Here is a 23175-nt window from a genome sequence, read left to right as displayed (position 1 = left end):
AAGCACTTCAGATGGTGCTGAGAGAGAGACAGGGTCTCGTAATTAAGATAAATTAAACCTCTGATGGCAGCAAACTGGAAGATCAAGGAGTGCTGAAGGGTTGGGAATTGGGAGAGCAGAGCTCCTGAAAATGGAGAAGTGAAAGGAAGAATGATAAAAGATCGTTCTCTTGGAGAATTGAAGAGAAAAGTAAATTAAAAAGTAAAAGTATCAGCTACTTTTTTGTACTATGTCTACTGCCCCTGGGTGAAAATGTTTTTCCTTATGTCCCTTTAGTTCTTCAACCAATGAGCTTAATTCTCTGCCCCCTGGTAACTGACCCCTCAGCTGGGGGAAACGGGTCTTTCCGGCCTTCCCTATCTCGGCCACTCATAATTTTGTACACCTCAATTCGGTCACCCCTCAGCCTCCTCTGTTCTAAGGAAAACAGCCCAACTTATCCAATAATTCCTCAGCTTCAGTTTTCAACCCCGGGCAACATTCTTGTAAATTTCCTCTGTATTCTCTCCTGAGCACTTATGTCCTTGCTGTAACGTGACCAGAACTGTGTACACCGTTCCATCTGTGGTCCAACCAGTGTTTTATACAGTTCCAGCATTTCATCCCTGCTTTTATATTCAATAACACAAAATAAAGGAAAGTATTCCATATGCTTCCTTTACCACCTTTCCAGCCACCTTCAGGAGTCTATCAACGTGCACAAGATCTCTCACTTCCTTGTCCCCTCTCAATATACTCCTATTTATTAAGTATTCTATTGGTTTACTCTTCCCAAATGCATTACCTGACATTTCCCACTTCTCTGCCCACTCATCCAAACCATTGATATAATTCTGGAGATAACAGCTATCCTCTTCACCATTAACTACATGACCCAAGTTTTGTGTGATCTGCAAATTTCCTGATCAAGTCTCCCCCGTTTAAGTCCAAATTATTAATGCATACAACAAACAGCAAAAGCTCAACACTGAGCCCTGTGGAATGCCACTGGAAACCACTTTCAATTTGCAAAAGCATCCGCCAATTGTTACCCTTTGTTTCAGTTCGCTGAGCCAATTTTAGATCCAAATCACTACTCTTGCCCTTCATCCTGTGGGATCTCACTTTTTTGAGGGGTGTGGAATGCCCTGCCTGCAACAGTAGTGGACTCACGAACATTAAGGGCATTTAAATGGCCATTGGATAAACATATGGATGATAAGGGAATAGTGTAGATGGGTTTTAGATTGGTTTCACAGGTCGGTGCAACATCGAGGGCCGAAGGGCCTGTACTGCGCTGTTATGTTCTCTGTGAGACCTTGTATAATGTCTTGCTAAAATCCATGCAGACAATATCCACTGCACTAGCCTTATCATGCCTCCACTTGCTCAAAAAATTCTACTAAGTTAGTAAGACACAATCTTTTCTTAACAAAGCCATGCTGACTATCTCTGATCAATCCGTGATTTTCTAATTGATCGTTTAACCTGACTTTCCGAATTGATTATAATAATTTGCCCACCCCGAAGTCAGGCTGGTGGGCCTACAATTTTCTGACCTATCACTCGTACAGTAGTTCACACTGTTGCTTCACAGCGCCAGGGTCCCAGTTTCGAGTCCTGGCTTGGGTCACTGTATGTATGGAGTCTGCACGTTCTCCCCATGTCTGGGTGGTTTTTCTCTGGATGCTCCGGTTTCCTCCTCCAAGTCCTGAAAGACGCGCTTGTTAGGTGAATTCGACATTCTGAATTCTCAGTGTATCCGAATAGAGGCCATAGTGTGGTGACATGGGGATTTTCACACTAACTTCATTGCAGTGTTGATGTAAGCCTACTTGTGACACAAATAAAGATTATTATTAAATAAGATACAACCTTCACAGACCTTCAATCATCTGGTAACTCACCTGTGAGGATTGGAAAATGATCCTCAGAACATCTGTTTCTTCCCTGGCTCCCTTTAAGTCTAGCCGTGGTAACTTAAGCACCTTCAAGGATGCCAGTGTCTGCAGCATTGCTCTCTCATGCTTATTATATCTAATGTTTCACAGTCTTCCTCTTCTACAATGTCTATATCACCCCTCTCCCTCGTAAAGAAAGAGAAAAAATACTCATTGAGAACCCTGTCCACATCTTCAGCGTCAATGCCATAAGTTGTCTCTGATGAGCCGTAACCTTTCGCATATGGGATAATTCTTTAGGTCGGGGGGTGGAGATATATTTGCAGGCTTCAATTGTCACTGTTGCATGTGTACCCGTGCCAACATTAATGTAATTTCATGCTTTTATTTTTTCAAATAATTTTTATTAAGATTTTCACAAAATATAAACAACAAAACAATATTAACAAAACAACCATGGTAAAAACCCAAGAACAACACCCACCCAACTACAAAAGCAACTGCAAACAAAGAAGAAGAAAAAAGCAAACAACAAAAGGGAAAGAGATAACACCCGCCACATTCCACAAACCCATGTACACAGTTCTCCCTCCCACCGAACCAAACCCCCCCCCCCCCCCCCCCCCCCGGGTTGCTGCTGCTGCCGCCGGCCTATTTCCCTACCGTTCTGCCAGGAAGTCCAGGAAAGGCTGCCACCGCCTAAAGAACCCTTGTACTGATCCTCGGGGCAAATTTCACCTTCTCCAATTTGATGAACCCCGTCATATCATTGATCCAGGCCGCCACGCTTGGGGGCCTCGTATCCTTCCACTGAAGAAGAATCCTCCGCCGGGCTACTAGGGACGCAAAGGCCAGGACACCGGCCTCTTTCGCCTCCTGCACTCCCGGCTCCACTGCAACCCCAAAAATTGCGAGTCCCCAGCCTGGCTTGACCCTGGATCCCACCATCCTCGACACCGTCCTTGCTACCCACTTCCAAAACTCCCCCAGCGCTGGGCATGCCCAAAACATATGGGCGTAGTTCGCTGGGCTCCCGGAGCACCTAGCACACCTGTCTTCTCCCCGGAAAAACCTACTCATCCTCGTCCCAGTCATGTGGGCCCTATGCAGCACCTTGAACTGTATGAGGCTAAGCCTCGCACAGGAAGAGGAGGAATTCACTCTCTCCAGGCCATCCGCCCACGTCCCCTCCTCAATCTCCTCACCCAGCTCCTCTTCCCATTTACCCTTCAGTTCCTCCACCGAGGCCTCGTCTACGTCCTGCATTACCCGGTATAGGTCCGAAATCCCTCCTCCAACCCACACCCTCGAGAGCACCTTATCCCGTACCCCACGTGGGGGCAACAAGGGGAACCCCTCCACCTGCTGCCTGGCAAACGCCCTAACCTGCGTGTACCGAAACATGTTCCCGGGGGGGGGGGGGGGGGGGGGGGGCTCTAACTCCCCCTCTAACTCCCCCAAGCTCGCGAACCTCCCCTCCACAAACAGGTCCCTCAACCTCCTAACCCCTACCCTGTGCCAGCCAAGAAATCCGCCATCAATGCTCCCTGGAACAAACCGATGCTTCCCCCGTATCGGGGCCTCCATCGAGCCCCCCACTTCTCCCCTATGCCGTCTCCATTGCCCCCAGATTTTGAGGGTAGCCGCCGCCACCACCGGGCTCGTGGTATAACTCGATGGAGGGAGCGGCAACGGTGCCATTACCAGTGCCTCCAGGCTCGTGCCCACACAGGACGCCATGTCCATTCTCTTCCATGCTGCCCCATCTCCGTCCATTACCCACTTACGCACCATCGCTGCGTTGGCAGCCCAATAGGTTGGGCAGCACCAGCCCCCCCTATCCCTGCCCCGTTCCAAAAACACACTTCTCACCCTTGGAGTCCCCTGCACCCACACAAATCCCGTAATACTCCTGTTGACCCTCCTAAAAAATGCCTTCGGGATAAGGATGGGGAGGCACTGGAACAGGAACAAAAACCTCATGAGCACCGTCATCTTAACGGACTGCACCCTCCCCGCCAGTGACAGCGGTAACATATCCCACCTTTTGAACAACTCCTCCATCTGCTCCACCAACCTTGAGGTTGAGCTTGTGCAGGGCCCCCCAGCTCCCAGCCACCTGGACTCTTAAGCTCTCCCCTGCCTGCTTCAGTGGGAGCCTACCAATCCCCTCCTCCTGATCCCCCGGGTGCACCACGAACAACTCGCTCTTGCCCAGGTTCAGCTTATACCCAGAGAAGCCCCCAAATTCACTAAGAATCCTCATCATCTCCGGCATCCCCCCCACCGGGTCCGCCACATACAGCAACAGGTCGTCCGCATAAAGCGACACTCTATGCTCCTCCCCACCCGGCACCAGGCCTCTCCAGTTCCCTGACTCCCTCAACGCCATGGCCAAGGGCTCAATTGCCAACGCAAAGAGCAAGGGGGACAGGGGACACCCCTGTCTCGTCCCCCGGTACAGCCAAAAGTACTCCGACCGCCTCCTATTTGTGGCTACACTCGCCATCGGGGCCTCATAGAGCAACCTCACCCAACGGACAAACCCCTCCCCAAACCTCTCCAACACCTCCCACAGATACCCCCATTCAACCCTATCAAAGGCCTTCTCCGCATCTAATGCCACCACTATCTCCGCCTCCCCTTCCACAGCCGGCATCATAATAACGTTGAGGAGCCTTTGTACGTTTGTATTCAATTGCCTTCCCTTCACCAACCCCGTCTGGTCCTCGTGAATGACCCCCGGCACACAATCCTCTATTCTTGTGGCTAAGATCTTTGCCAGCAGCTTGGCGTCTACATTTAGCAGCGAGATCGGCGTATATGACCCACACTGCAAAGGGTCCTTGTCCCGCTTCAGGATCAAGGAAATCAGCGCCCGTGACATAGTTGAGGGCAAAGCCCTCCCCCCTCCCTTGCCTCGTTAAAGGTCCGGAAAACAGGGGGCCCAACAGGTCCGCATACCTTTTATAAAATTCGGCCAGAAACCCATCCGGCCCGGCGCCTTCCCCGACTGCATGCTCCCTATCCCTTGAACCAGCTCAATCGGCGCCCCCAGTCCCTTCACCTGCCCCTCCTCCACCCTCGGAAATCGCAGCTTGTCCAAGAAGCGCCCCATTCCACCCCCCTCCACCGGGGGTTCAGACCGGTACAGTTCCCCATAAAAGTCCCTGAAGACCCCATTAACATCTACCCCCCTCCGCACCACCTTCTCAGCTATATCCGTCACTCCCCCAATCTCCCTGGCTGCATCCCGCTTTTGGAGCTGGTGTGCCAGCATCCTGCTCGCCTTCTCCCCATATTCATACACCGCCCTCTGTGCTTTCCTCCACTGAGCTTCCGCCTTTCTGGTAGTCAATAGGTCGAACCTGGCCTGAAGGCTACGCCTCTCCCCCAGCAATCCCTCCTCCGGAGCCTCCGCATATCTCCTATCCACCCTCACCATCTCCCCTATCAGTCTCTCCCTCTCCCTCTGCTCCACCCTCTCCCTATGGGTTCGGATGGAAATCAACTCCCCGCTAATAACCGCCTTCAATGCCCCCCAGACCGTCCCCACTCGGACCTCCCCGTTATCTTGGCCTCAAGGTACCTCTCGATACACCCCCGAACCCTCCCGGCCACCACCTCATCTGCCAGCAGCCCCACCTCCAAGCGCCAGAGCGGACGTTGGTCCCTCTCCTCCCCCAGCCCGAGGTCCACCCAGTGAGGGGCATGATCCGAAATGGCAATGGCAGAGTATTCAACATTCTCCACCCTCTAAACCAGCCCCCTGCTCAGGACAAAAAAATCAATCCTCGAATAGGCCTTATGCACGTGGGAGAAAAACGAGTACTCCCTGGCCCTTGGCCTCGCAAACCTCCAGGGATCCACCCCTCCCATCTGATCCTAAAAATCCCCTCAACATCTTAGCCACCGCTGGCCTCCTACCCGTCCGGGACTTGGATCGATCCAATGGGGGATCCAGCACCGTGTTGAAGTGTCCCCCCCCATGATCAGGCCCCCCACCTCCAGGTCTGGAATGCGGCCCAACATACGCCGCGTAAACCCCGCATCGTCCCAATTTGGGGCGTAAACATTCACCAACACCACCCGCTCCCCCTGCAGCTTACCACTCACCATCACATACCTCCCGCCACTGTCAGCCACCACATTTAACACCTCAAACGACATCCTCTTTCCCACCACATCCGCCTTCAGCCCCTTCAAGTGCGCAAACACCCGGGCCCGTTTGACCGGCCCATTCAGCCCCCTCACATTCCAGGTCATCAGTCGGATCAGAGGGCTCCCTGCCCCCCTCCCCTGCCGATTAGCCATAACACATCCCCTGCCCACCACTGGCCAGCATCCCCCGCTCGGCCAGTTCCCCACGGCGGCAACTCCCCCCCCCAAACCAGCACCCCCTGCATCCTGGTTTACCTCCCTGCCTGAACCCGTCCACTAGACCCATACAAAAAGACATAATGACATCACCCCACCCACCCTAAAGCCTACCCACATCTTGCATTAAACAGAGCAAATACAATTACATTATCATACAAAATCCCCCATCTTAGACCCTCAGTTTGAGTCCAGTTTCTCGGCCTGCACAAAGGCCCATGCCTCCTCCAGGGACTCAGAATAATGGTGCCGGTCCTTGTAGCTGAACACAGATGCAACATGCCAAACTTCACGCTCCGTCTGTGGAGCACCGCCTTCGTCCGGTTAAACCCGGCCCTCCGCTTAGCCACCTCCGCACTCCAGTCCTGGAAGATCCGCACCTCCGTGTTCTCCCACTTGCTGCTCCGCTCCTTCTTGGCCCACCGGAGCACGCACTCACAATCCACGAACCGGTGAAACCGCACCAACACCGCCCGCAGCGGCTCGTTCGGCTTGGGCCTCCTAGCCAGAATTCTGTGGGCCCCTTCCAACTCCAGGGGCCCCTGGAAGGACCCAGCTCCCATCAGCGAGTTCAGCACAACAACCACATAGGCCGCCAGATCCGACCCCTCCAGCCCCTCCGTGAGGCCCAGGATCCGAAAATTCTTCCGCCTCGACCGGTTGTCCAGCTCCTCGAACTGCTCCTGCCACCTTTTATGGAGCGCCTCCCCCCGCCTCCCTCCTGCCACCTTCCCCGCCACGGCCTCATCCTCCCTTTCGGAGGCCTGCTGCTGCAGCTCCCGGATCGCGGCCCCCTGGGCTGTCTGAGTCTCTATCAGCTCTCTGGTGGTAGCCTTCAGCGACTCCAGCAGTTCCACCTTGAGCTCCTGGAAGCAGCGCAGCAGAGTCTCCTGCGCCCACTGCCTCAGCTCCTCGAGGGCTCCGCCGGCCGCCATTTTGTTTCTCTTCCCCCGCTTTTCCAGGGGTGCTTCCACTGTTTTTCATCTTACCCCACTCCTGGCCCGAACCATAGGACCTTAGGGATCTACTCCAGACCCCTTCCCACGTCGGGATTCGTCGACGAAGTTCCGTTTGGGGCCCTGAAAAGAGCCCCAAAGTCCGTTATTAGTCTGAGCTGCCGATTGTGTGGCCGCATTGCCGCCACCGGAAGTCTTCCATGCTTTTTTTTAAAGCAATATCTTGCTTTGCCCCTCACTAGGCCTGAACATAAAGCAATACAAAAATACCCTCAGTTGGCTTTTGTGAGACATTGAGCATGTAAACTGCAGTGGTGGCCAAACTGAACGGATTGGAAAGAGGAAGGTGACAGTGTCCCATAAAGTGCCATTTAAGTTTGAATACTGTAATACAGACTGATACTTAGAATTTCTGCACGTGGGGTTTTCTGTGTATTTTTTTCAAAAGACTAAAATGTAAACTTAGTGAAAATCTTCTGATGTTGGTACAAGAAGAGTTTTTGTTCTCTCCCATCATTTTGGAGTGACTGCATGCATGCAAAGAAGCCAGTCCTTTTCTGCTTCTGAGATTTGTTTACAATGCTGTATTTTTGATACTTTGGTTCTGGTTCTTGCCTTGAAGCATAGTGGAAAAGGAACCACTAATTTTGGAAATGCTGTTTGGTAAGAAGATAGAACAAAAATAAATGCTGCAGCTCGTTTTTAATCTTTCACTGGATCAAAGGTGAGGTGTTAAGATGGATACAGAACTGGTTTGGCCACAGAAGGCAAAGGCTAGCAGTAGAAGGGTGTTTTTCTGAATGGAAGGTTGTGACTTGTGGTGTTCCACAGGGATCTGTGCTGGGGCCTCTGTTGTTTGTAGTGTGCATAAACGATTTGGAGGAAAATGTAGCCGGTCTGTTTAGTAAGTTTGCGGATGACACCCAGGTTTGTGGAGTGGCAGATGGTGTTGAGGATTGTCAGAAGATACAGCAGGACATAGATGGTTTGGAGACTTGGGCAGAGAAATGGCAAATGGGGTTTAATCCGGACAAATGTGAGGTAATGCATTTTGGTAGGTCTAACATAGAGGGGAAATATATCGTAAATGGCAAAACTCTTAGGAATATAGAAAGTCAGAGCGATCTGGGCATGCAGGTCCAGAGATCTTTGAAGGTGGCGACACAAGTGGATAGAGTAGTCAAGAAAGCATATCGAATGCTTGCCTTTATTGAACGGGGTATCTAGTATAAAAACTGGCAAGTCAATCTACGGTTGTATAGAACTTTGGTAAGGCCACACTTGGAATATTGCACGCAGTTCTGGTCGCCACACTACCAAAAGGATGTGGAGGCTTTGGCGAGGGTGCAGAGGAGATTTACCAGGATGTTGTCTGGTCTAGAGCGTGTTAGCTATGTGGAGAGGCTGAATAGACTCTGACTGTTTTCATTAGAAAGACTGAGGTTGAGGCGCGACCTGATAGAGGTCTAAAAGATTATGAGGGGCATGGATAGAGTGGATGGGCAGGCACTGTTTCTTAGGGTGGTGGGGTCAGTCACCAGGGGGCATAGATTTAAGGTCCGTGCGCAAAATTTAGAGATGTGCAAGGCTTTTTTTTTGTTTTTTTTTTTACACAGGGTGGTGAATGCCTGGAATGCATTGCCAGGGGAGGTTACTGAAGCAGATATGGCATTGAAAAGGCAGCTTGACAAACACATGGATAGGATGGGTATAAAGGCGTACAGCATAAGGAAGTGCTGAAATGAAAAATGAAAATCGCTTCTTGTCACAAGAAGGCTTCAAATGAAGTTATTGTGAAAAGCCCCTAGTCGCCATATTCTGGCGCCTGTTCGCGGAGGCTGGTACGGGAATTGAACTGTGCTGCTGGCCTGCCTTGGTCTGCTTTCAAAGCCAACGATTTAGCCCTGTGCTAAACCAGCCCCTGCTGAGGGTTCTGGCAAGGTTGGTATCATGACTGATACAGGCTTGGGCGGGCTGAAGGGCCTGTTCCTGCGCTGTATTGGTCTTTGTTCTTAGTTCCACTCTTGTTTTTAATGTACTGGTAAAAATACCAGTTTTTCTTTAATTTTGCCAACTAATATTTTTTCATATCCTTTCTTTGTTTTCCTAATTTCCTTCTTTACATCACCCTTGAATTTCTGTACTCTAGGCTTTCTATAAGAACGCTTTTTGTGACTCTCATAAACTCTCTTTCTCCTTTATCTTATACCCTGTGTGCTTCTGAATAATATGTCTATGCTGCCCTTCACGCTGTTCATATTCCAAATTATATTAGGGTAGTTGAAATGTCCAACTATTACTGCCATATTGCTTTTCCACTCAGAAATTTGCCTACATTTTGTACTTCTAACTCCCTTCCATTATTTGGGGGTGTCATTGGACATTCCTAGCGATGTGGCTGCCCCTTTTTTATTTGAGCTCAGTCCATACAACCTCATTTGATGTTTCATTTAATATATCATCCCTCCTCATAGCTGTAATTGATTGTTTAACCAGTAATGCTGCATCCTGCCAATTTTTATTCCCCTCTCTGCCCTGCCTAAAAGCTATAACCAGGAATGTTGAGCTGTTATTTTTTGTCCCTCTTGAAGCCAAATTTCCGTTATAGTGATCCTAACATGCTGACATCTATCTATCTGCACCCTCAGCTCATTGACTTTGTTTACAATTCTCTTTGCATTAACATCAGGGGCGGCATGGTGGCATAGCGGTTTGCACTGCTGCGTCAGCACCATGGGCCTGTGTTCAATACCGGCCTTGGGTGACTGTGTGGAGTTTGCACTTTAGATTTTCTCTGAGTTCTCCTGTTTCCTCCCACAGTTCAAAGATGCGCGGGTTAGGTGGATATGGGATTATGGGGATAGGGCGCGCAAGTGGGCCTAGATAGGATGCTCTTTTAGAAGGTAGGTGCAGACTCGATGAGCCAAATGGCTTCCTGCACTGTAGGAATTCTATAGTTATATTAAACCATTTCACACTGCCAAATTCCTGTATTGTACACTTTTTATCCTGTGTTTCTTCTGTCTTTCAGAGTCGTTCACTAATTTCCATCTCGTTCCCTGCTCTGAATTTGCCCTCTGGTTGGAACCAATCTAGTTTAAATCCCCCTCAACAGCACTAGCAAATCTCCCTATGAGGATATTTGTCCAAGTCTTTTCAGGTATAGCCTATCCAGCTTGTACAGATCCACCTTCCCAAGAATCAGTTCCAGAGATTACTGCATGAGGTCTCATACTTTTGAGCTCCTGCTTTTAAATCTGCTTCCATTTCCTTAAAACCTGCTTTCAGGGTCTCATCCCCTTTCCTACCTAAGTCATTGATACCAATGTGAACCACAATCTCTGGCTAATCACCCTCCCCCAGAAAGATGTCCTGCAACTGCTCTGACAGCCTAGCACCAGGGAGGCAACATAGCATCCTGCAGTCACGTTTACGACCACAAACAACTGTCTGGTGCCTAACTAACAAATTCCCTACCACAATTGCTCTCTTCTTCTACAGCAGAGCCACCTGCATTGCCACAAACCTGGCTCCAACTAAACTCCTCCGAAAAGCCAATACTCTCAATAGAATCCAAAGCCAAAAACTGAATGATGAGTAGGACCTTTGGACTCCTGCGTCACTGCCAATTTGCCTTGGGCTTTTAGTCACCCATCCTCTGACTGCCTCCACACTCCCAACCTACAGTGTGACCATCTGAATCTGCTATCCACTCAAGCTCCAAAACCTGGAACTCAGTTTGCTGCAGCTGGTGACACTTGCTGCGTATGTGGTCATCTAAGACACTGGTAACATCCACAATTTCCCACATATTACAAGACGCACATTCCACACGATCGATCTATGCTGCAATGACTTCAACTTACTTTCCTTATGTGAACTTTATTTTACTTTTGTTTAATTATACTATGTTATTTTACCTGGCAATGACTTAACTTCCCTATTGCTTGTGTTTCTTAACTTAAATCTACATAGCTATTTCCTTTAATATAATTGCATCTTTGTAATTTTCATTCACTTGACGACCATCCGAACAACAGTATCTTACCAACCAATGAATATCTGTTCTCCTGTGATCTTTCTCTTGGATATTTTCAAACTCAGCTATCCTCTGCAGTTTTTCAACTTCTGGCCTCCTGGAGGCAACCTCGCAGTAATTCCACTCTGTACTAGCTGCACTTTGTCATCTTTTGGTACTTAGCCAAAATATCCATAAGTTCCTATCGTGTTTATATTGTACTAGATAGGGAGGGATGGTGTTTGTGCTTCCAGAGATGAAAACTACTATTTTAAGTCTGAGGATCATCTCAAATTTGATTATTTTATTTCCAATATAGTCTCCAGAGTGTCTATAGCCACCAGAGCGCGGTTTTCATTGTCAGCAAATATTAGGGTGCAAGAGGCTCACAACAAGCTAAATGTTTTTCTGATTTTGAATGAAGTAGCCATGACAATTAAAACGTGTACACTCAGGCGTGCTAGGTTAGTGAACACTGTTAATGAATCAATTGGTTGTGAAATACTGAATTGGGTTTGTATGTTTTGCTGCAGAAACTCCTTGACAGATTTGAGTATGATGAAGAACATGATCGTTCAGACGAAACTAAGCAAGAAACATCTGCATCCCAGCTGTAAGAAATTCTTATTTATGCTGCTTTCTCTCATCTCTTCTCTCTCTCTCTCCTCCTCCCCCCCCCCCCCCCCCCCCCCAGTTTGTATATCTTGCTTTAAACAGAATGTAGCTTTATTTTGGTTGCAATATCATAGCATCGTTATGGCACAGAAAGAAGCCACTTGACCTATCAAGTCCATGCCATGCCTCTGAGAGCAATCCAGTCAGTCCCATTCCCTCACTCCATCTATGTAGTCCGTAATCCTCATAAATGACGAATTCTGGTCATTACTACTTGCTGTATAAAGGTTCCACCTCATATTTCCCCCACATCTTTTGCCTCAAACCGTAAATGAGTGTCCTCTAATCGTAGTGCTATTAGCAAATGGGAACAGCTTGTTGTCTACCTTATTTAAGGTAATTTTGTAATTATTTTGTACACATCTATCAAATCTTCCCTCCATCTCCTTTGCTCCAAGGAAACGAGCCCCAGCTTCTCCAGCCTAACCTTGTCGCTAAAATTCCCCATCCCGAGAACCATTCTGGTAAATTTCCTCTGTATCCTCTCGAGGATATACAGTCACGTCCTTCTTAAAGTGTGGTGACCAGAACTGGGTGCAATACTCTAGTTGTGGCCTAACCAGAGTTTTATAAAGATTTAACATAAAATGTCTGCGTTTGCACGTGATATCTGTATTTATAAAGCACAAGATCGCATATGCTTTGCCATATACTATGTCCCAGATCTGTGTACATGAAACTCCAGGCTCCTTTGCCCTCATGCACTCTTTCGAACTGACATTTTGTATCTCTTCATTTCTCCTTCCGAAATTCATTACTTGCTTCTCTGGTATTAATTTCTGTCTGCCTATTACGCCTTCCAAAATTCATCACTCACTTCTCTGGTATTAATTTCTGTCTGCCTATTACGCCTTCCAAAATTCGTCACTCACTTCTCTGGTATTAATTTCTGTCTGCCTATTCTGCTATCCTATCTATGCTGTTTACTGCTATCTATGTTGCAGTTAACTATATGAGCACTATTGTCTTATCCTCCAGTCTGCAGAGCAACATTTTATCATGACTTGCAGTTTTCTGCCGTAAAGCCAATAGTTTATCCAAGCTAACACTAGCACTCTTTTCCAATGAGCTTCAAGTTTGTTGTCTAGCCGTTTTTAGAAATTTAGATTACCCGATTATTTTTTTTCCAATTAAGGGGCAATTTAGTGTTTCCAATCCACCTAACCTGCATATATTTGGGTTGTGGGGGTGGGACCCACGCAGACATAGGGAGAATGTGCAAACTCCACACAGGCAGTGACCCGGGGCTGGGATTGAACCCGGGTCCTCAGTGTCATCGTCAGCAGTGCTAACCACAACGCCACCATGCCGCCTGGGTCTAGCCGCTTTTGTGGTAAATGGAAATTAATATGTTGGAGATAACATTGAATGACTTCCAGTACTTCATTCATCATGGACACCACCCAGTCTTTGGAAAAATATATTTCCAACATTGAATTGGAAATTAAAATTCTTGTCCATTGCATTTTCCACCCACCTGATTGCCATGGGTTCCTGGATTCCATTCTCTGTAATCTAATTTCATAGCAATTCCATTATCGTCATCAGAAGGTTTTGCTGGGTATAAACAAGAGGAGGAATTATGGCTATATCTTCGAACCATGAGGACAACCTTTATGCTAATAAACTTTGGTTAATATGAAAGTTTTCTGACTTGATTTGGATGCTTCATAATTCTGTCACTTGCACTCCACGTTTATCAATTGTCAACACAATTATCCACAATTATCACTGGAATGCATGCTACAAGAATTGGATCCATACAGAAAATTGAGAATATGACATTAGATTGGATTGGATTTGTTTATTGTCACGTGTACCGAGGTACAGTGAAAAGTATTTTTCTGCGTGCAGATCATTTAGTACATGCAAATAAAAGAATGCGTAATAGGGCAACGCAAGGTCCACAATGTAAATACCTAGACATCGGCATTGGGTGAAGCATACAGGAGTGTAGTATTAATCAGGTCAGTCCATAGGAGGGTCGTTTAGGAGTCTGGTAACAGCAGGGAAGAAGCTGTTTTTGAGTCTGTTCGTGTGTGTTCTCAGACTTTTGGATCTCCTGCCCGATGGAAGAAATTGGAAGAGTGAGTAAGCTGGGTGGACGGTGTCTTTGATTATGCTGCCCGCTTTCCCAAGGCAGCGAGCAGAAGGTGCAGATAGTCACTGGATGGGACACGGGTTTGTGTGATGGACTGGGTGGTGTTCACAACTCTCGTTGAGGTTTCTTGCGGTCTTGGGCTGAACAGTTGCTACACCAGCCTGTGATGCAACCAGTTAGGATGATTTCTATGGTTCATCTGTAAAAGTTGGTAAGAGTCAGTGTGGACATGCCAAATTTCCTGCAGAATTATAGGCACTGATGTGCTTTCTTGGCGGTCGCGTCGATGTGGGTGGACCAGGACAGATTTTTGCTGACGTGCTCACCTAGGAATTTGAAGCTGTCAACCATCTCCACCTCGGCCCCGTTGAGCTTACTGAAGTCAGTGACCAGCTCTTTAGTTTTGCTGGCATTGAGGAGAGAGATTGTTGTCGTTACACCACGCCACTAGGTTCTCTATCTGGATTGGATTTGTTTATTGTCACATGTACCGAGGTACAAGTGAAAAGTATTTTTCTGTGAGCAGCTCAAACAGATCATTTTGTACATGAAAAAAGAAAAGAAAAAGAAAATACATAATAGGGCAACACAAGGTACACGATGTAAACACGTAGACGCGGCATCAGGTGAAGCATACAGGAGCGTAGTATTAATTAGGTCAGTCCATAAGAGGGTCGTTTAGGTGTCTGGTAACAGCAGGGAAGATGCTGTTTTTTAATCTGTTCGTGCATGCTCTCAGACTTTTGTACCTCCTGCCCGATGGAAGAAGTTGGAAGAGTAAGTAAGCTGGGTGGGAGGGGTCTTTGATTATGGTTATCTCCCTCCTGCATTCTGACTCGTCGTTTGAGATCCGACCTACCATGGTCGTGTCGTCAGCAAACTTGCAGATGGAGTTGGAACCAAATTTTGCCACGTGTTAGAAGTTGTTATTTGAAATGCAATTTTTGTTGATTTAAGATGCACAGTAAACGTGTAATTAGCTAACTATGGGAAGGTTAACTTTGGGAAGTTTTGATTGCACAATTAAAAATTTATAATTTAACCCAGTATTACAGTATTTGGTATTTTTGGGTGCTTTTATCAGCATTCTTGGCATGTTAATTTTTGTGAAAATAAATTAGAATTAAGGCAATATTGCCATCATTCTTGATCAAACATCATGTTTAATAATAGAACTCCGATTATGTGCCATTGCATTAGACAGTCATAACATATTTGGCTTTGAAGTCATCAAATATTGCAGGAGAGCTGCTGAAGCATTAGGTACAGATCATTAAGTACATGAAAACTAATGAAAGAAAATACATAATAGGGCAACACAAGGTACACAATGTAACTATATAACACTGGCAGCGGGTGAAGCATACAGGGGTGTAGTGTTAATCAGGTCAGTCCATAAGAGGGTCGTTTGAGTCTGGAACAATCCTTAAAACATGTTGTTAAATTCCTCCTGTTTGGTTCTACATAACCATTACCCAAAGCAGCACATCAGAAAAAAGGTTATCGCATAAAGAATTGGTATCATGTGAAATGTAGTTCTCCTGTGGTATGTCATGTTGCAATGTGCAAAAATCCTGCATCTCTTGTCTGCAAGCTGCCTTTTATTCAAATAATTCATCCTGGTTCTCTCTCTCTCTTGCGCTCTCTCTCTCTCTTGTGCTCTCTCTCTCTTGTGCTCTCTCTCTCTTGCGCTCTCTCTCTCTTGCGCTCTCTCTCTCTTGCGCTCTCTCTCTCTTGCGCTCTCTCTCTCTTGCGCTCTCTCTCTCTTGCGCTCTCTCTCTCTTGCGCTCTCTCTCTCTTGCGCTCTCTCTCTTGCGCTCTCTCTCTTGCGCTCTCTCTCTCTTGCGCTCTCTCTCTTGCGCTCTCTCTCTCTTGCGCTCTCTCTCTCTTGCGCTCTCTCTCTCTTGCGCTCTCTCTCTCTTGCGCTCTCTCTCTCTTGCGCTCTCTCTCTCTTGCGCTCTCTCTCTCTTGCGCTCTCTCTCTCTTGCGCTCTCTCTCTCTTGCGCTCTCTCTCTCTTGCGCTCTCTCTCTCTTGCGCTCTCTCTCTCTTGCGCGCTCTCTCTCTTGCGCTCTCTTTCTCTCTCGTGCTCTCTTTCTCTCTCTCTCTCTCTCTCGCGCTCTCTCTCTCTCGCGCTCTCTCTCTCTTGCGCTCTCTCTCTCTTGCGCGCTCTCTCTCTTGCGCGCTCTCTCTCTTGCGCTCTCTCTCTTGCGCTCTCTCTCTTGCGCTCTCTCTTGCGCTCTCTCTCTCTTGCGCTCTCTCTCTCTTGCGCTCTCTCTCTCTTGCGCTCTCTCTCTCTTGCGCTCTCTCTCTTGCGCTCTCTCTCTCTTGCGCTCTCTCTCTCTTGCGCTCTCTCTCTCTTGCGCTCTCTCTCTCTTGCGCTCTCTCTCTCTCTCTTGCGCTCTCTCTCTCTTGCGCTCTCTCTCTCTTGCGCTCTCTCTCTCTTGCGCTCTCTCTCTCTTGCGCTCTCTCTCTCTTGCGCTCTCTCTCTCTTGCGCTCTCTCTCTCTTGCGCTCTCTCTCTCTTGCGCTCTCTCTCTCTTGCGCTCTCTCCTCTCTCTTGCGCTCTCTCTCTCTTGCGCTCTCTTTCTCTCTCGCGCTCTCTCTCTCTCGCGCTCTCTCTCTCTCTCGCGCTCTCTCTCTCTCTCGCGCTCTCTCTCTCTCGCGCTCTCTCTCTCTCGCGCTCTCTCTCTCGCGCTCTCTCTCGTGCTCCGCGCGCTCTCTCTCTCTCTCCGCACGCTCTCTCTCTCTCTCTCTCTCCGCGCGCGCTCTCTCTCTCTCTCTCCGCGCTCTCTCTCTCTCTCTCCGCGCGCTCTCTCTCTCTCTCCGCGCGCTCTCTCTCTCTCTCCGCGCGCTCTCTCTCTCTCTCTCTCTCTCCGCGCTCTCTCTCTCTCTCTCTCCGCGCACACTCTCTCTCTCCGCGCGCTCTCTCTCTCTCTCTCTCCGCGCGCTCTCTCTCTCTCTCTCGCGCGCTCTCTCTCTCTCTCCGCGCGCTCTCTCTCTCTCCACGCGCGCTCTCTCTCTCTCTCTCCACGCGCGCTCTCTCTCTCTCCACGCGCGCTCTCTCTCTCTCCACGCGCGCGCTCTCTCTCTCTCTCTCCACGCGCGCTCTCTCTCCACGCGCGCTCTCTCTCCACGCGCGCTCTCTCTCCACGCGCACTCTCTCTCTCCACGCGCGCTCTCTCTCCACGCGCGCTCTCTCTCTCTCTCCGTGCGCGCTCTCTCTCTCTCTCCAGCGCTCTCTCTCTCTCTCTCCACGCGCGCTCTCTCTCTCTCTCCACGCGCGCTCTCTCTCTCTCTCTCCACGCGCGCTCTCTCTCTCTCTCTCTCCGCGCGCTCTCTCTCTCTCCGCCGCTCTCTCTCTCTCCACGCGCTCTCTCTCTCCACGCGCGCTCTCTCTCTCTCTCTCCACGCGCGCTCTCTCTCTCTCCACGCGCGCTCTCTCTCTCTCCACGCGCGCGCTCTCTCTCTCTCTCTCCACGCGCGCTCTCTCTCCACGCGCGCTCTCTCTCCACGCGCACTCTCTCTCTCCACGCGCGCTCTCTCTCTCTCCACGCGCGCTCTCTCTCTCTCCACGCGCGCTCTCTCTCTCTCTCTCCGTGCGCGCTCTCTCTCTCTCTCCACGCGCTCTCTCTCTCTCTCTCCACGCGCGCTCTCTCTCTCTCTCTCCACGCGCGCTCTCTCTCTCTCTCTCTCCACGCGCGCTCTCTCTCTCGGCTCTCTCTCGCGCGTGTTCTCTCTCGCGTGCGCGCGCTCTCTTTCTCTCTCTCTCTCTCCACGCGGGCTCTCTCTCTCGCACTCTCTCTCTCTCTCGCGCGCTCTCTCTCGCGCTCTCTCTCGCGCTCTCTCGCGCTCTCTCTCTCGCGCTCTCTCTCTCTCTCTCCCTCTTCCCCTGTATCAGGATGCAGTTCCCATGTACCAAAACATGATCGGAATATTTTATTGCCAAAAACGGTCAACATTCACAAAGATTTGAAAATCAACTACTTCACATTCCACTAACCATTAATTGACGAGGAAAAAATCACTGTTCCTTGTTGTTGCTACTACAAAGCTATATCAGCTATTTTCACATTAAACAAACTCACAATATCACCCCTCACAGGTTCCTCAACAGGAACGGAGGATAAGCCTGAGAATGTTATTATGTCCAGAACTTTGTCGTAGAAATTATCTGTCCAGCTATGCGTTACTTCCACCTATCAGTACCATTCTCCTGTGCAGGCCCTCCCACAAGGCCCAATCTCATCAGAACCAAATTCTGACATCCACATATTCCACTGGCGCTCAAGGTGCTGTTGAACATCCTCAACTTCCAGTGTGTTTAACCCGTAGCGATGTGCCAGTTACATGTAGCACTCACTACACCAGCAACAAAAGCATCAGGTGGCCCATTTGGATCAATGTTGGCATCATGTCCCTCAGCATCATCTTGCTTCAAACGGATTTTGAACTCGTGAGCCCAGTGTTCAGGTCCCAGGTGTCTTGGAAAAAATTGACCTTCTTTCCAGCTACAGAAAAGAAAGGAAAGAGAAACGGCAGCCTCCAGGCATTTGCATCTGCCAGCAGGAGCAAGCAGAAAACGCCTACAGTTGTGAAGTGCTCTCACAACTAATCTTTTAGACTCTGTTGATGGATGTTAAATACAGGGTAGTTTAAGGTAATACGGTGAACAGGTGTTGGATGTTGCATAGTTAATTGTACTCCGATCTGTATATAAAGAGTCGGTCACCACTGTGTCTGGGATTAGAATGGATAAGTAAGCTCTGACAATTAATAAATAGTCTTCACTAAAGCATCCTCGTCTTTGTGTCTTCACAACCAGGATTGGGAATTCCACTGACGGAGCTGTTTTATTTCTTTACTGATAGTGAGTGCTTCTGTGTTGTTTGAGCAGCATTATGGTTAATCTGATATAAACACCCATACTTAATAGCAGAGATCACTGAATAATGGCATGGTTGATTGTTTCTCCCTTTAAGAACCAATTGTAATGTGCTTACTAACTTCCCCGTTTACTATCAGCACAGAGCTGGATTTAATTGGTTTATATTACTCGATATGACACAATTTACCAAGCGGCTGGAAGGAAATTGCAAACTATGCATATAATCCCCAGTTCAGCATTATATTTTCACCTCTTATAAAAGTGCTGATGTATGCATGTGTGTGGTAAATGGTTTACCTCTTTGATTTACAGACCTCTTGTAACTGAGACCATGAACACATCACTTTTTCAGCAGCTGGCCGAGCAATTCCAGCAGCAAAACTTTGAGCAACTTCGGCAGCAGCTAATGGAGCAACAACAGACACAGCAGGTATAGCCAGAAGTATGAAAGATAATTGTTAATATTGGCACAAACTGTTGTGGTGTAGTTCACACCTAAGATTGAAAGGAAATGACATGCATTTAGTGATGGCAATGCAATTTGTGCCTCTGTTAAGATGTGCCTTGAAACAATTTATTTCTGTACCTGTATTTTCATTTAGCATGAGGACGTAGAAGTTTTTTTTATATTTGAATCTTGGTAACACAAAACATATTGATCAAATTAAGTTTTCATACAATGTTTTCAGCCAACATTTATTGCCCATCCTGACTTGCCTTTGAACTGAGCAGCTTGTATTTCAGAGGGCATTTCAGCATCAACCACATTGCGCGGAATCTGGACTCACATGTCAGCCTGAGCAGCAGACGTCCTTCCTGAAAGGTCATCAGTGAACCCCAAATGTGCTTTTTACAACAGTCAACAAAGGTTTCATGGTCAACTTTGTGAATTCACAAATTTTTAAAAAATTGAATCCAAATTTCACCATCTGCTGTAGGGCAGCACGGTAGCATGGTGGTTGGCGTGGATGCTTCGCGGCTCCGGGGTCCCGGGTTCGATTCCCGGCTGGGTCGCTGTCTGTGTGGAGTCTGCGCGTCCTCCCCGTGTGTGCGTGGTTTTCCTCTGGGTGCTCCGGTTTCCTCCCACGGTCCAGAGATGTGCGGGTTAGGTAGATTGGCCATGCTAAATTGCCCGTAGTGTCCTTAAAAGTAAGGTTAAGGGTTGTTGGGTTACGGGTTTAGGGTGGATACGTGGGTTTGAGTAGGGTGATCATTGCTCGGCACAACATCAAGGGCCGAAGGGCCTGTTCTGTGCTGTACTGTTCTGTGTTCTATGTCTACACGTTATAAAATTTGTCAACACTTTGCAAGTTATAATTCCTGCAAACCATCATTCATGCTTCACTGTTGAATGATTTCTCATAACTTATGATCAGCACTACACTTCTCTCTTCATTTCTGAAGTATTTCATTTTCTTTACACTATATCAGGATAGATTTATCTTGTTACAGCCCATAAATAACCTGTTTCTAAGTCAGAACATACACGGTAATTTGCATTTCAGTTACCATCAAATTCATTGTTTTGCAGTTGACTCACCATAACTTGCATGCAAGTGGAAAGGGACATTCTTTTTAATACTATCAATTTGTGAACTATGGGATGAATTGTAACAATGTATGGTGGGCCTTAATTTTGTGGAACAAAATGAACACTCTTGGTCTTTTTTTTAATTATAAATTTAGAGTACCCAATTCATTTTTTCCAATTAAGGGGCAATTTAACATGGTCACTCCACCTACCTCGCACATCTTTGGGTTGTGGGGGTGAAACCCACGCAGACACTGGGAGAATGTGCAAACTCCACACGGACAGTGACCCAGAGCCGGGATCGAACCTGGGACCTCGACGCTGTGAGACAGCAATGCTAACCACTGTGTCACCGTGCTGCCCTCTTGGTCATGTTTATACTGGTGCTAAGAAAACAGTATCATTTGTTATGCTAATTATAATGTTTGGACACTTACTTTCCAGTAAAGAAAATCTGTACATGCTGCATTTTGATAACCAAAAGGGTATTTCAGGATAAAAGCAAATTACTGCGGATGCTGAAATCTGAAACCAGAGAAAATGCTGGAAAATCTCAGCAGGTCTGGCAGCATCTGTAGGGAGAGAAAAGCTAACGTTTCGAGTCCAGATTACCCTTTGTCAAAGTATTTCAGGACATGGGTTATAGAGAATGAACCTTTGTGTACAGATTTGTATTTGTGAAATACTTTATTTTTGCAGAATACAACTTTGGACAATCAGGAAGTAACTTTTGGATCTGAGCAGTCAGTGACCCCTTCCCAGAGCAGCACTCACCATCAGCAACAAGAGCAGGAGATCAGAGTGGAGGATCCTCTTGAGCAACAGCAACAGGTTGACAATTTTTTGAAGTTACAAAATATATTGAATGTGATAATCAGGTTGATGAAAAAATATTTGACTTTTTTGTTCAATCTGAGATCTAAACTGGTGCAACTTTTATTTTGTTTTGTTAAAAAGGCATATCTGTTAACATCACTCCTTGGAGTGGTTATATTACATTTGCTAATTATTCGGGACCTTCTCTTGGATCAATTTGACTGTCGGCAATTATCTCGACAAGTGTTGAATAAGAGAAGTGGAAATTAAATCTAATTGCCTCATCAATATATATGTTATTTATAAATCACCAAATCTATGATTGAGTTTGAGCATTAATTGTGTCTGTTAGAGTTCACCCTGCCAAAGGAGGCTGTTTACACTATCATCAGTATCAAGTCTTAGCTCGAACTATCAAAAACGAATCTATTATTCTCTTGCTCCCTTGGCCTTTTATCTTCCTCTGCTTCAACTGTTCCCTTTGATAAACCGTTCCATTCTTGAATAGAATCTTTGCATAAAGAAATTGGTTTGAATCGAGGCATTTCATTGAACTATAGAATAGCTACAGCATAGAAAGAGGCCTTCAGCCTATCATGTTGCTAAATGCAATTCCCTTGCTGCTACAATGGAAATAGTGCCAGGATCTCAAGTACATCACAAACTGTTTGGACAGCGTCACCTTAACGACTCATTAATTTCTTGTCTAGCTATTAATGTTGCTATTAAATACATTTATTTCTACTACCTTTTGCTATTCTGAACCATTTTGGAGAGAGGAAATAATGTAGAGCAGGGTTCCCCAAACTTTTCTAGCCGCAGTGTCTCTCGTGACTTCCCAAGAGATTGGGGAACCCAAACGTTCTTATAATGTCAGTGACATCTTTTAGCCCCCTCACACGAATCCCCTCCCAAAGCCCCTCCTAGATAGCGCCAAGTTTATTTTCCAGGATTTATATTGTTTGTTAATGCATTATCAGGATGAGGTTGACACTATCAAGGTAACAATTTCTCTTATTGAGTAATAGTAGTTACCTCCAGCGCAGCCACCACACCTTCACTGCAGAGGCCACTGCTCCGCTCGCTCAGTCACTTTTCTGCCCAGTCAAAAACAAAAAAGCAAGAAATCAAATTGGCCAATCAGAGCCCTGTCTCTGAGCATTGGCTACTGACTGATAGGCTGGCTAGTGACCTGGCCAATGCTCAGTCAAGCTCTGATTGGGCAATTTGATTTTTTTTTTTGTTTGATTTGTGGCTGTTGACCGTTCCTAAATCTTTGCTTCTTCACTTACACATGAATTTTAGTCTTTTTTTTCGGGGTTTTAAAAGAAAAAAAAAGTTGTCTTGTTTGGCTGCTAGAACCATGGCGGACCCCTTGGAGGCCTCTCTCAGAACACCGGGGTTCTGTGGACCCCAGTTTGGGGAACCCCTGGTGTAGAGGAAGGTCTTGCAGTTTCATTAAGTAAATATTGTTGTTAGGCAACATTCAATGGCAGTATTTCATTTCTGCACTATTCCTTGTTAACCACTTGGAAAATATGGGCTCTGATGAATGTACCCATTCATAATATTGCATGGTAGAAAATTCATGTAATGTTTGGAATGAGAAAATGCAGTTGTAGCTAGCACACCGTACCTACAATCGGTGCCATTTAATGGTCATTTATCAGAGCAATTGATCTTCATCGCTTGACCCAGAATTGGATCAGTTGTAACAGGTCAGAATTTGATCCTTGAACTACTTGTTACCTCCATTTCTAATGATATCTTGGGTTCCGAAGGATATGGATATCGATGCACCTGATGGTCAGGATCTTATTGAAGAGGAAATCTTTCAGCATGAAGAAAAGAAACCGTTAGTACGTTCAAGATCGTTGACACACTCAAGATCTCGCTCGAGGTGCAGTATTTATTACTCTTGTTTGGGGCATTTTAT

At 47.2% G+C, this 23175-nt stretch overlaps 1 protein-coding gene across 5 annotated transcripts in view; it reads left to right on the top strand.

The window, feature by feature from the left end:
* scaf8 (SR-related CTD-associated factor 8) overlaps positions 1-23175 on the top strand; it is a 381141-nt gene that overhangs the window by 145925 nt on the left and 212041 nt on the right. For all 5 annotated transcript variants that reach the window (XR_005461998.1, XM_038808446.1, XM_038808444.1 and 2 more), the window contains 4 exons: positions 11765-11844; positions 19205-19322; positions 21123-21254; positions 23021-23139. Coding sequence is in view for 4 of the 5 variants with exons in the window: in XM_038808446.1 (XP_038664374.1) it covers positions 11765-11844; positions 19205-19322; positions 21123-21254; positions 23021-23139 (449 nt within the window). In the remaining variant the exon portion in view is untranslated. The remainder of the gene's footprint in view (positions 1-11764; positions 11845-19204; positions 19323-21122; positions 21255-23020; positions 23140-23175) is intronic.

Source organism: Scyliorhinus canicula, chromosome 1, assembly GCF_902713615.1.
Source record: "Scyliorhinus canicula chromosome 1, sScyCan1.1, whole genome shotgun sequence".
Classification (NCBI taxonomy): domain Eukaryota; kingdom Metazoa; phylum Chordata; class Chondrichthyes; order Carcharhiniformes; family Scyliorhinidae; genus Scyliorhinus; species Scyliorhinus canicula.
Note: the sequence above shows the minus strand (reverse complement) of the source record. Positions and strands in the feature narration are given on the sequence as shown.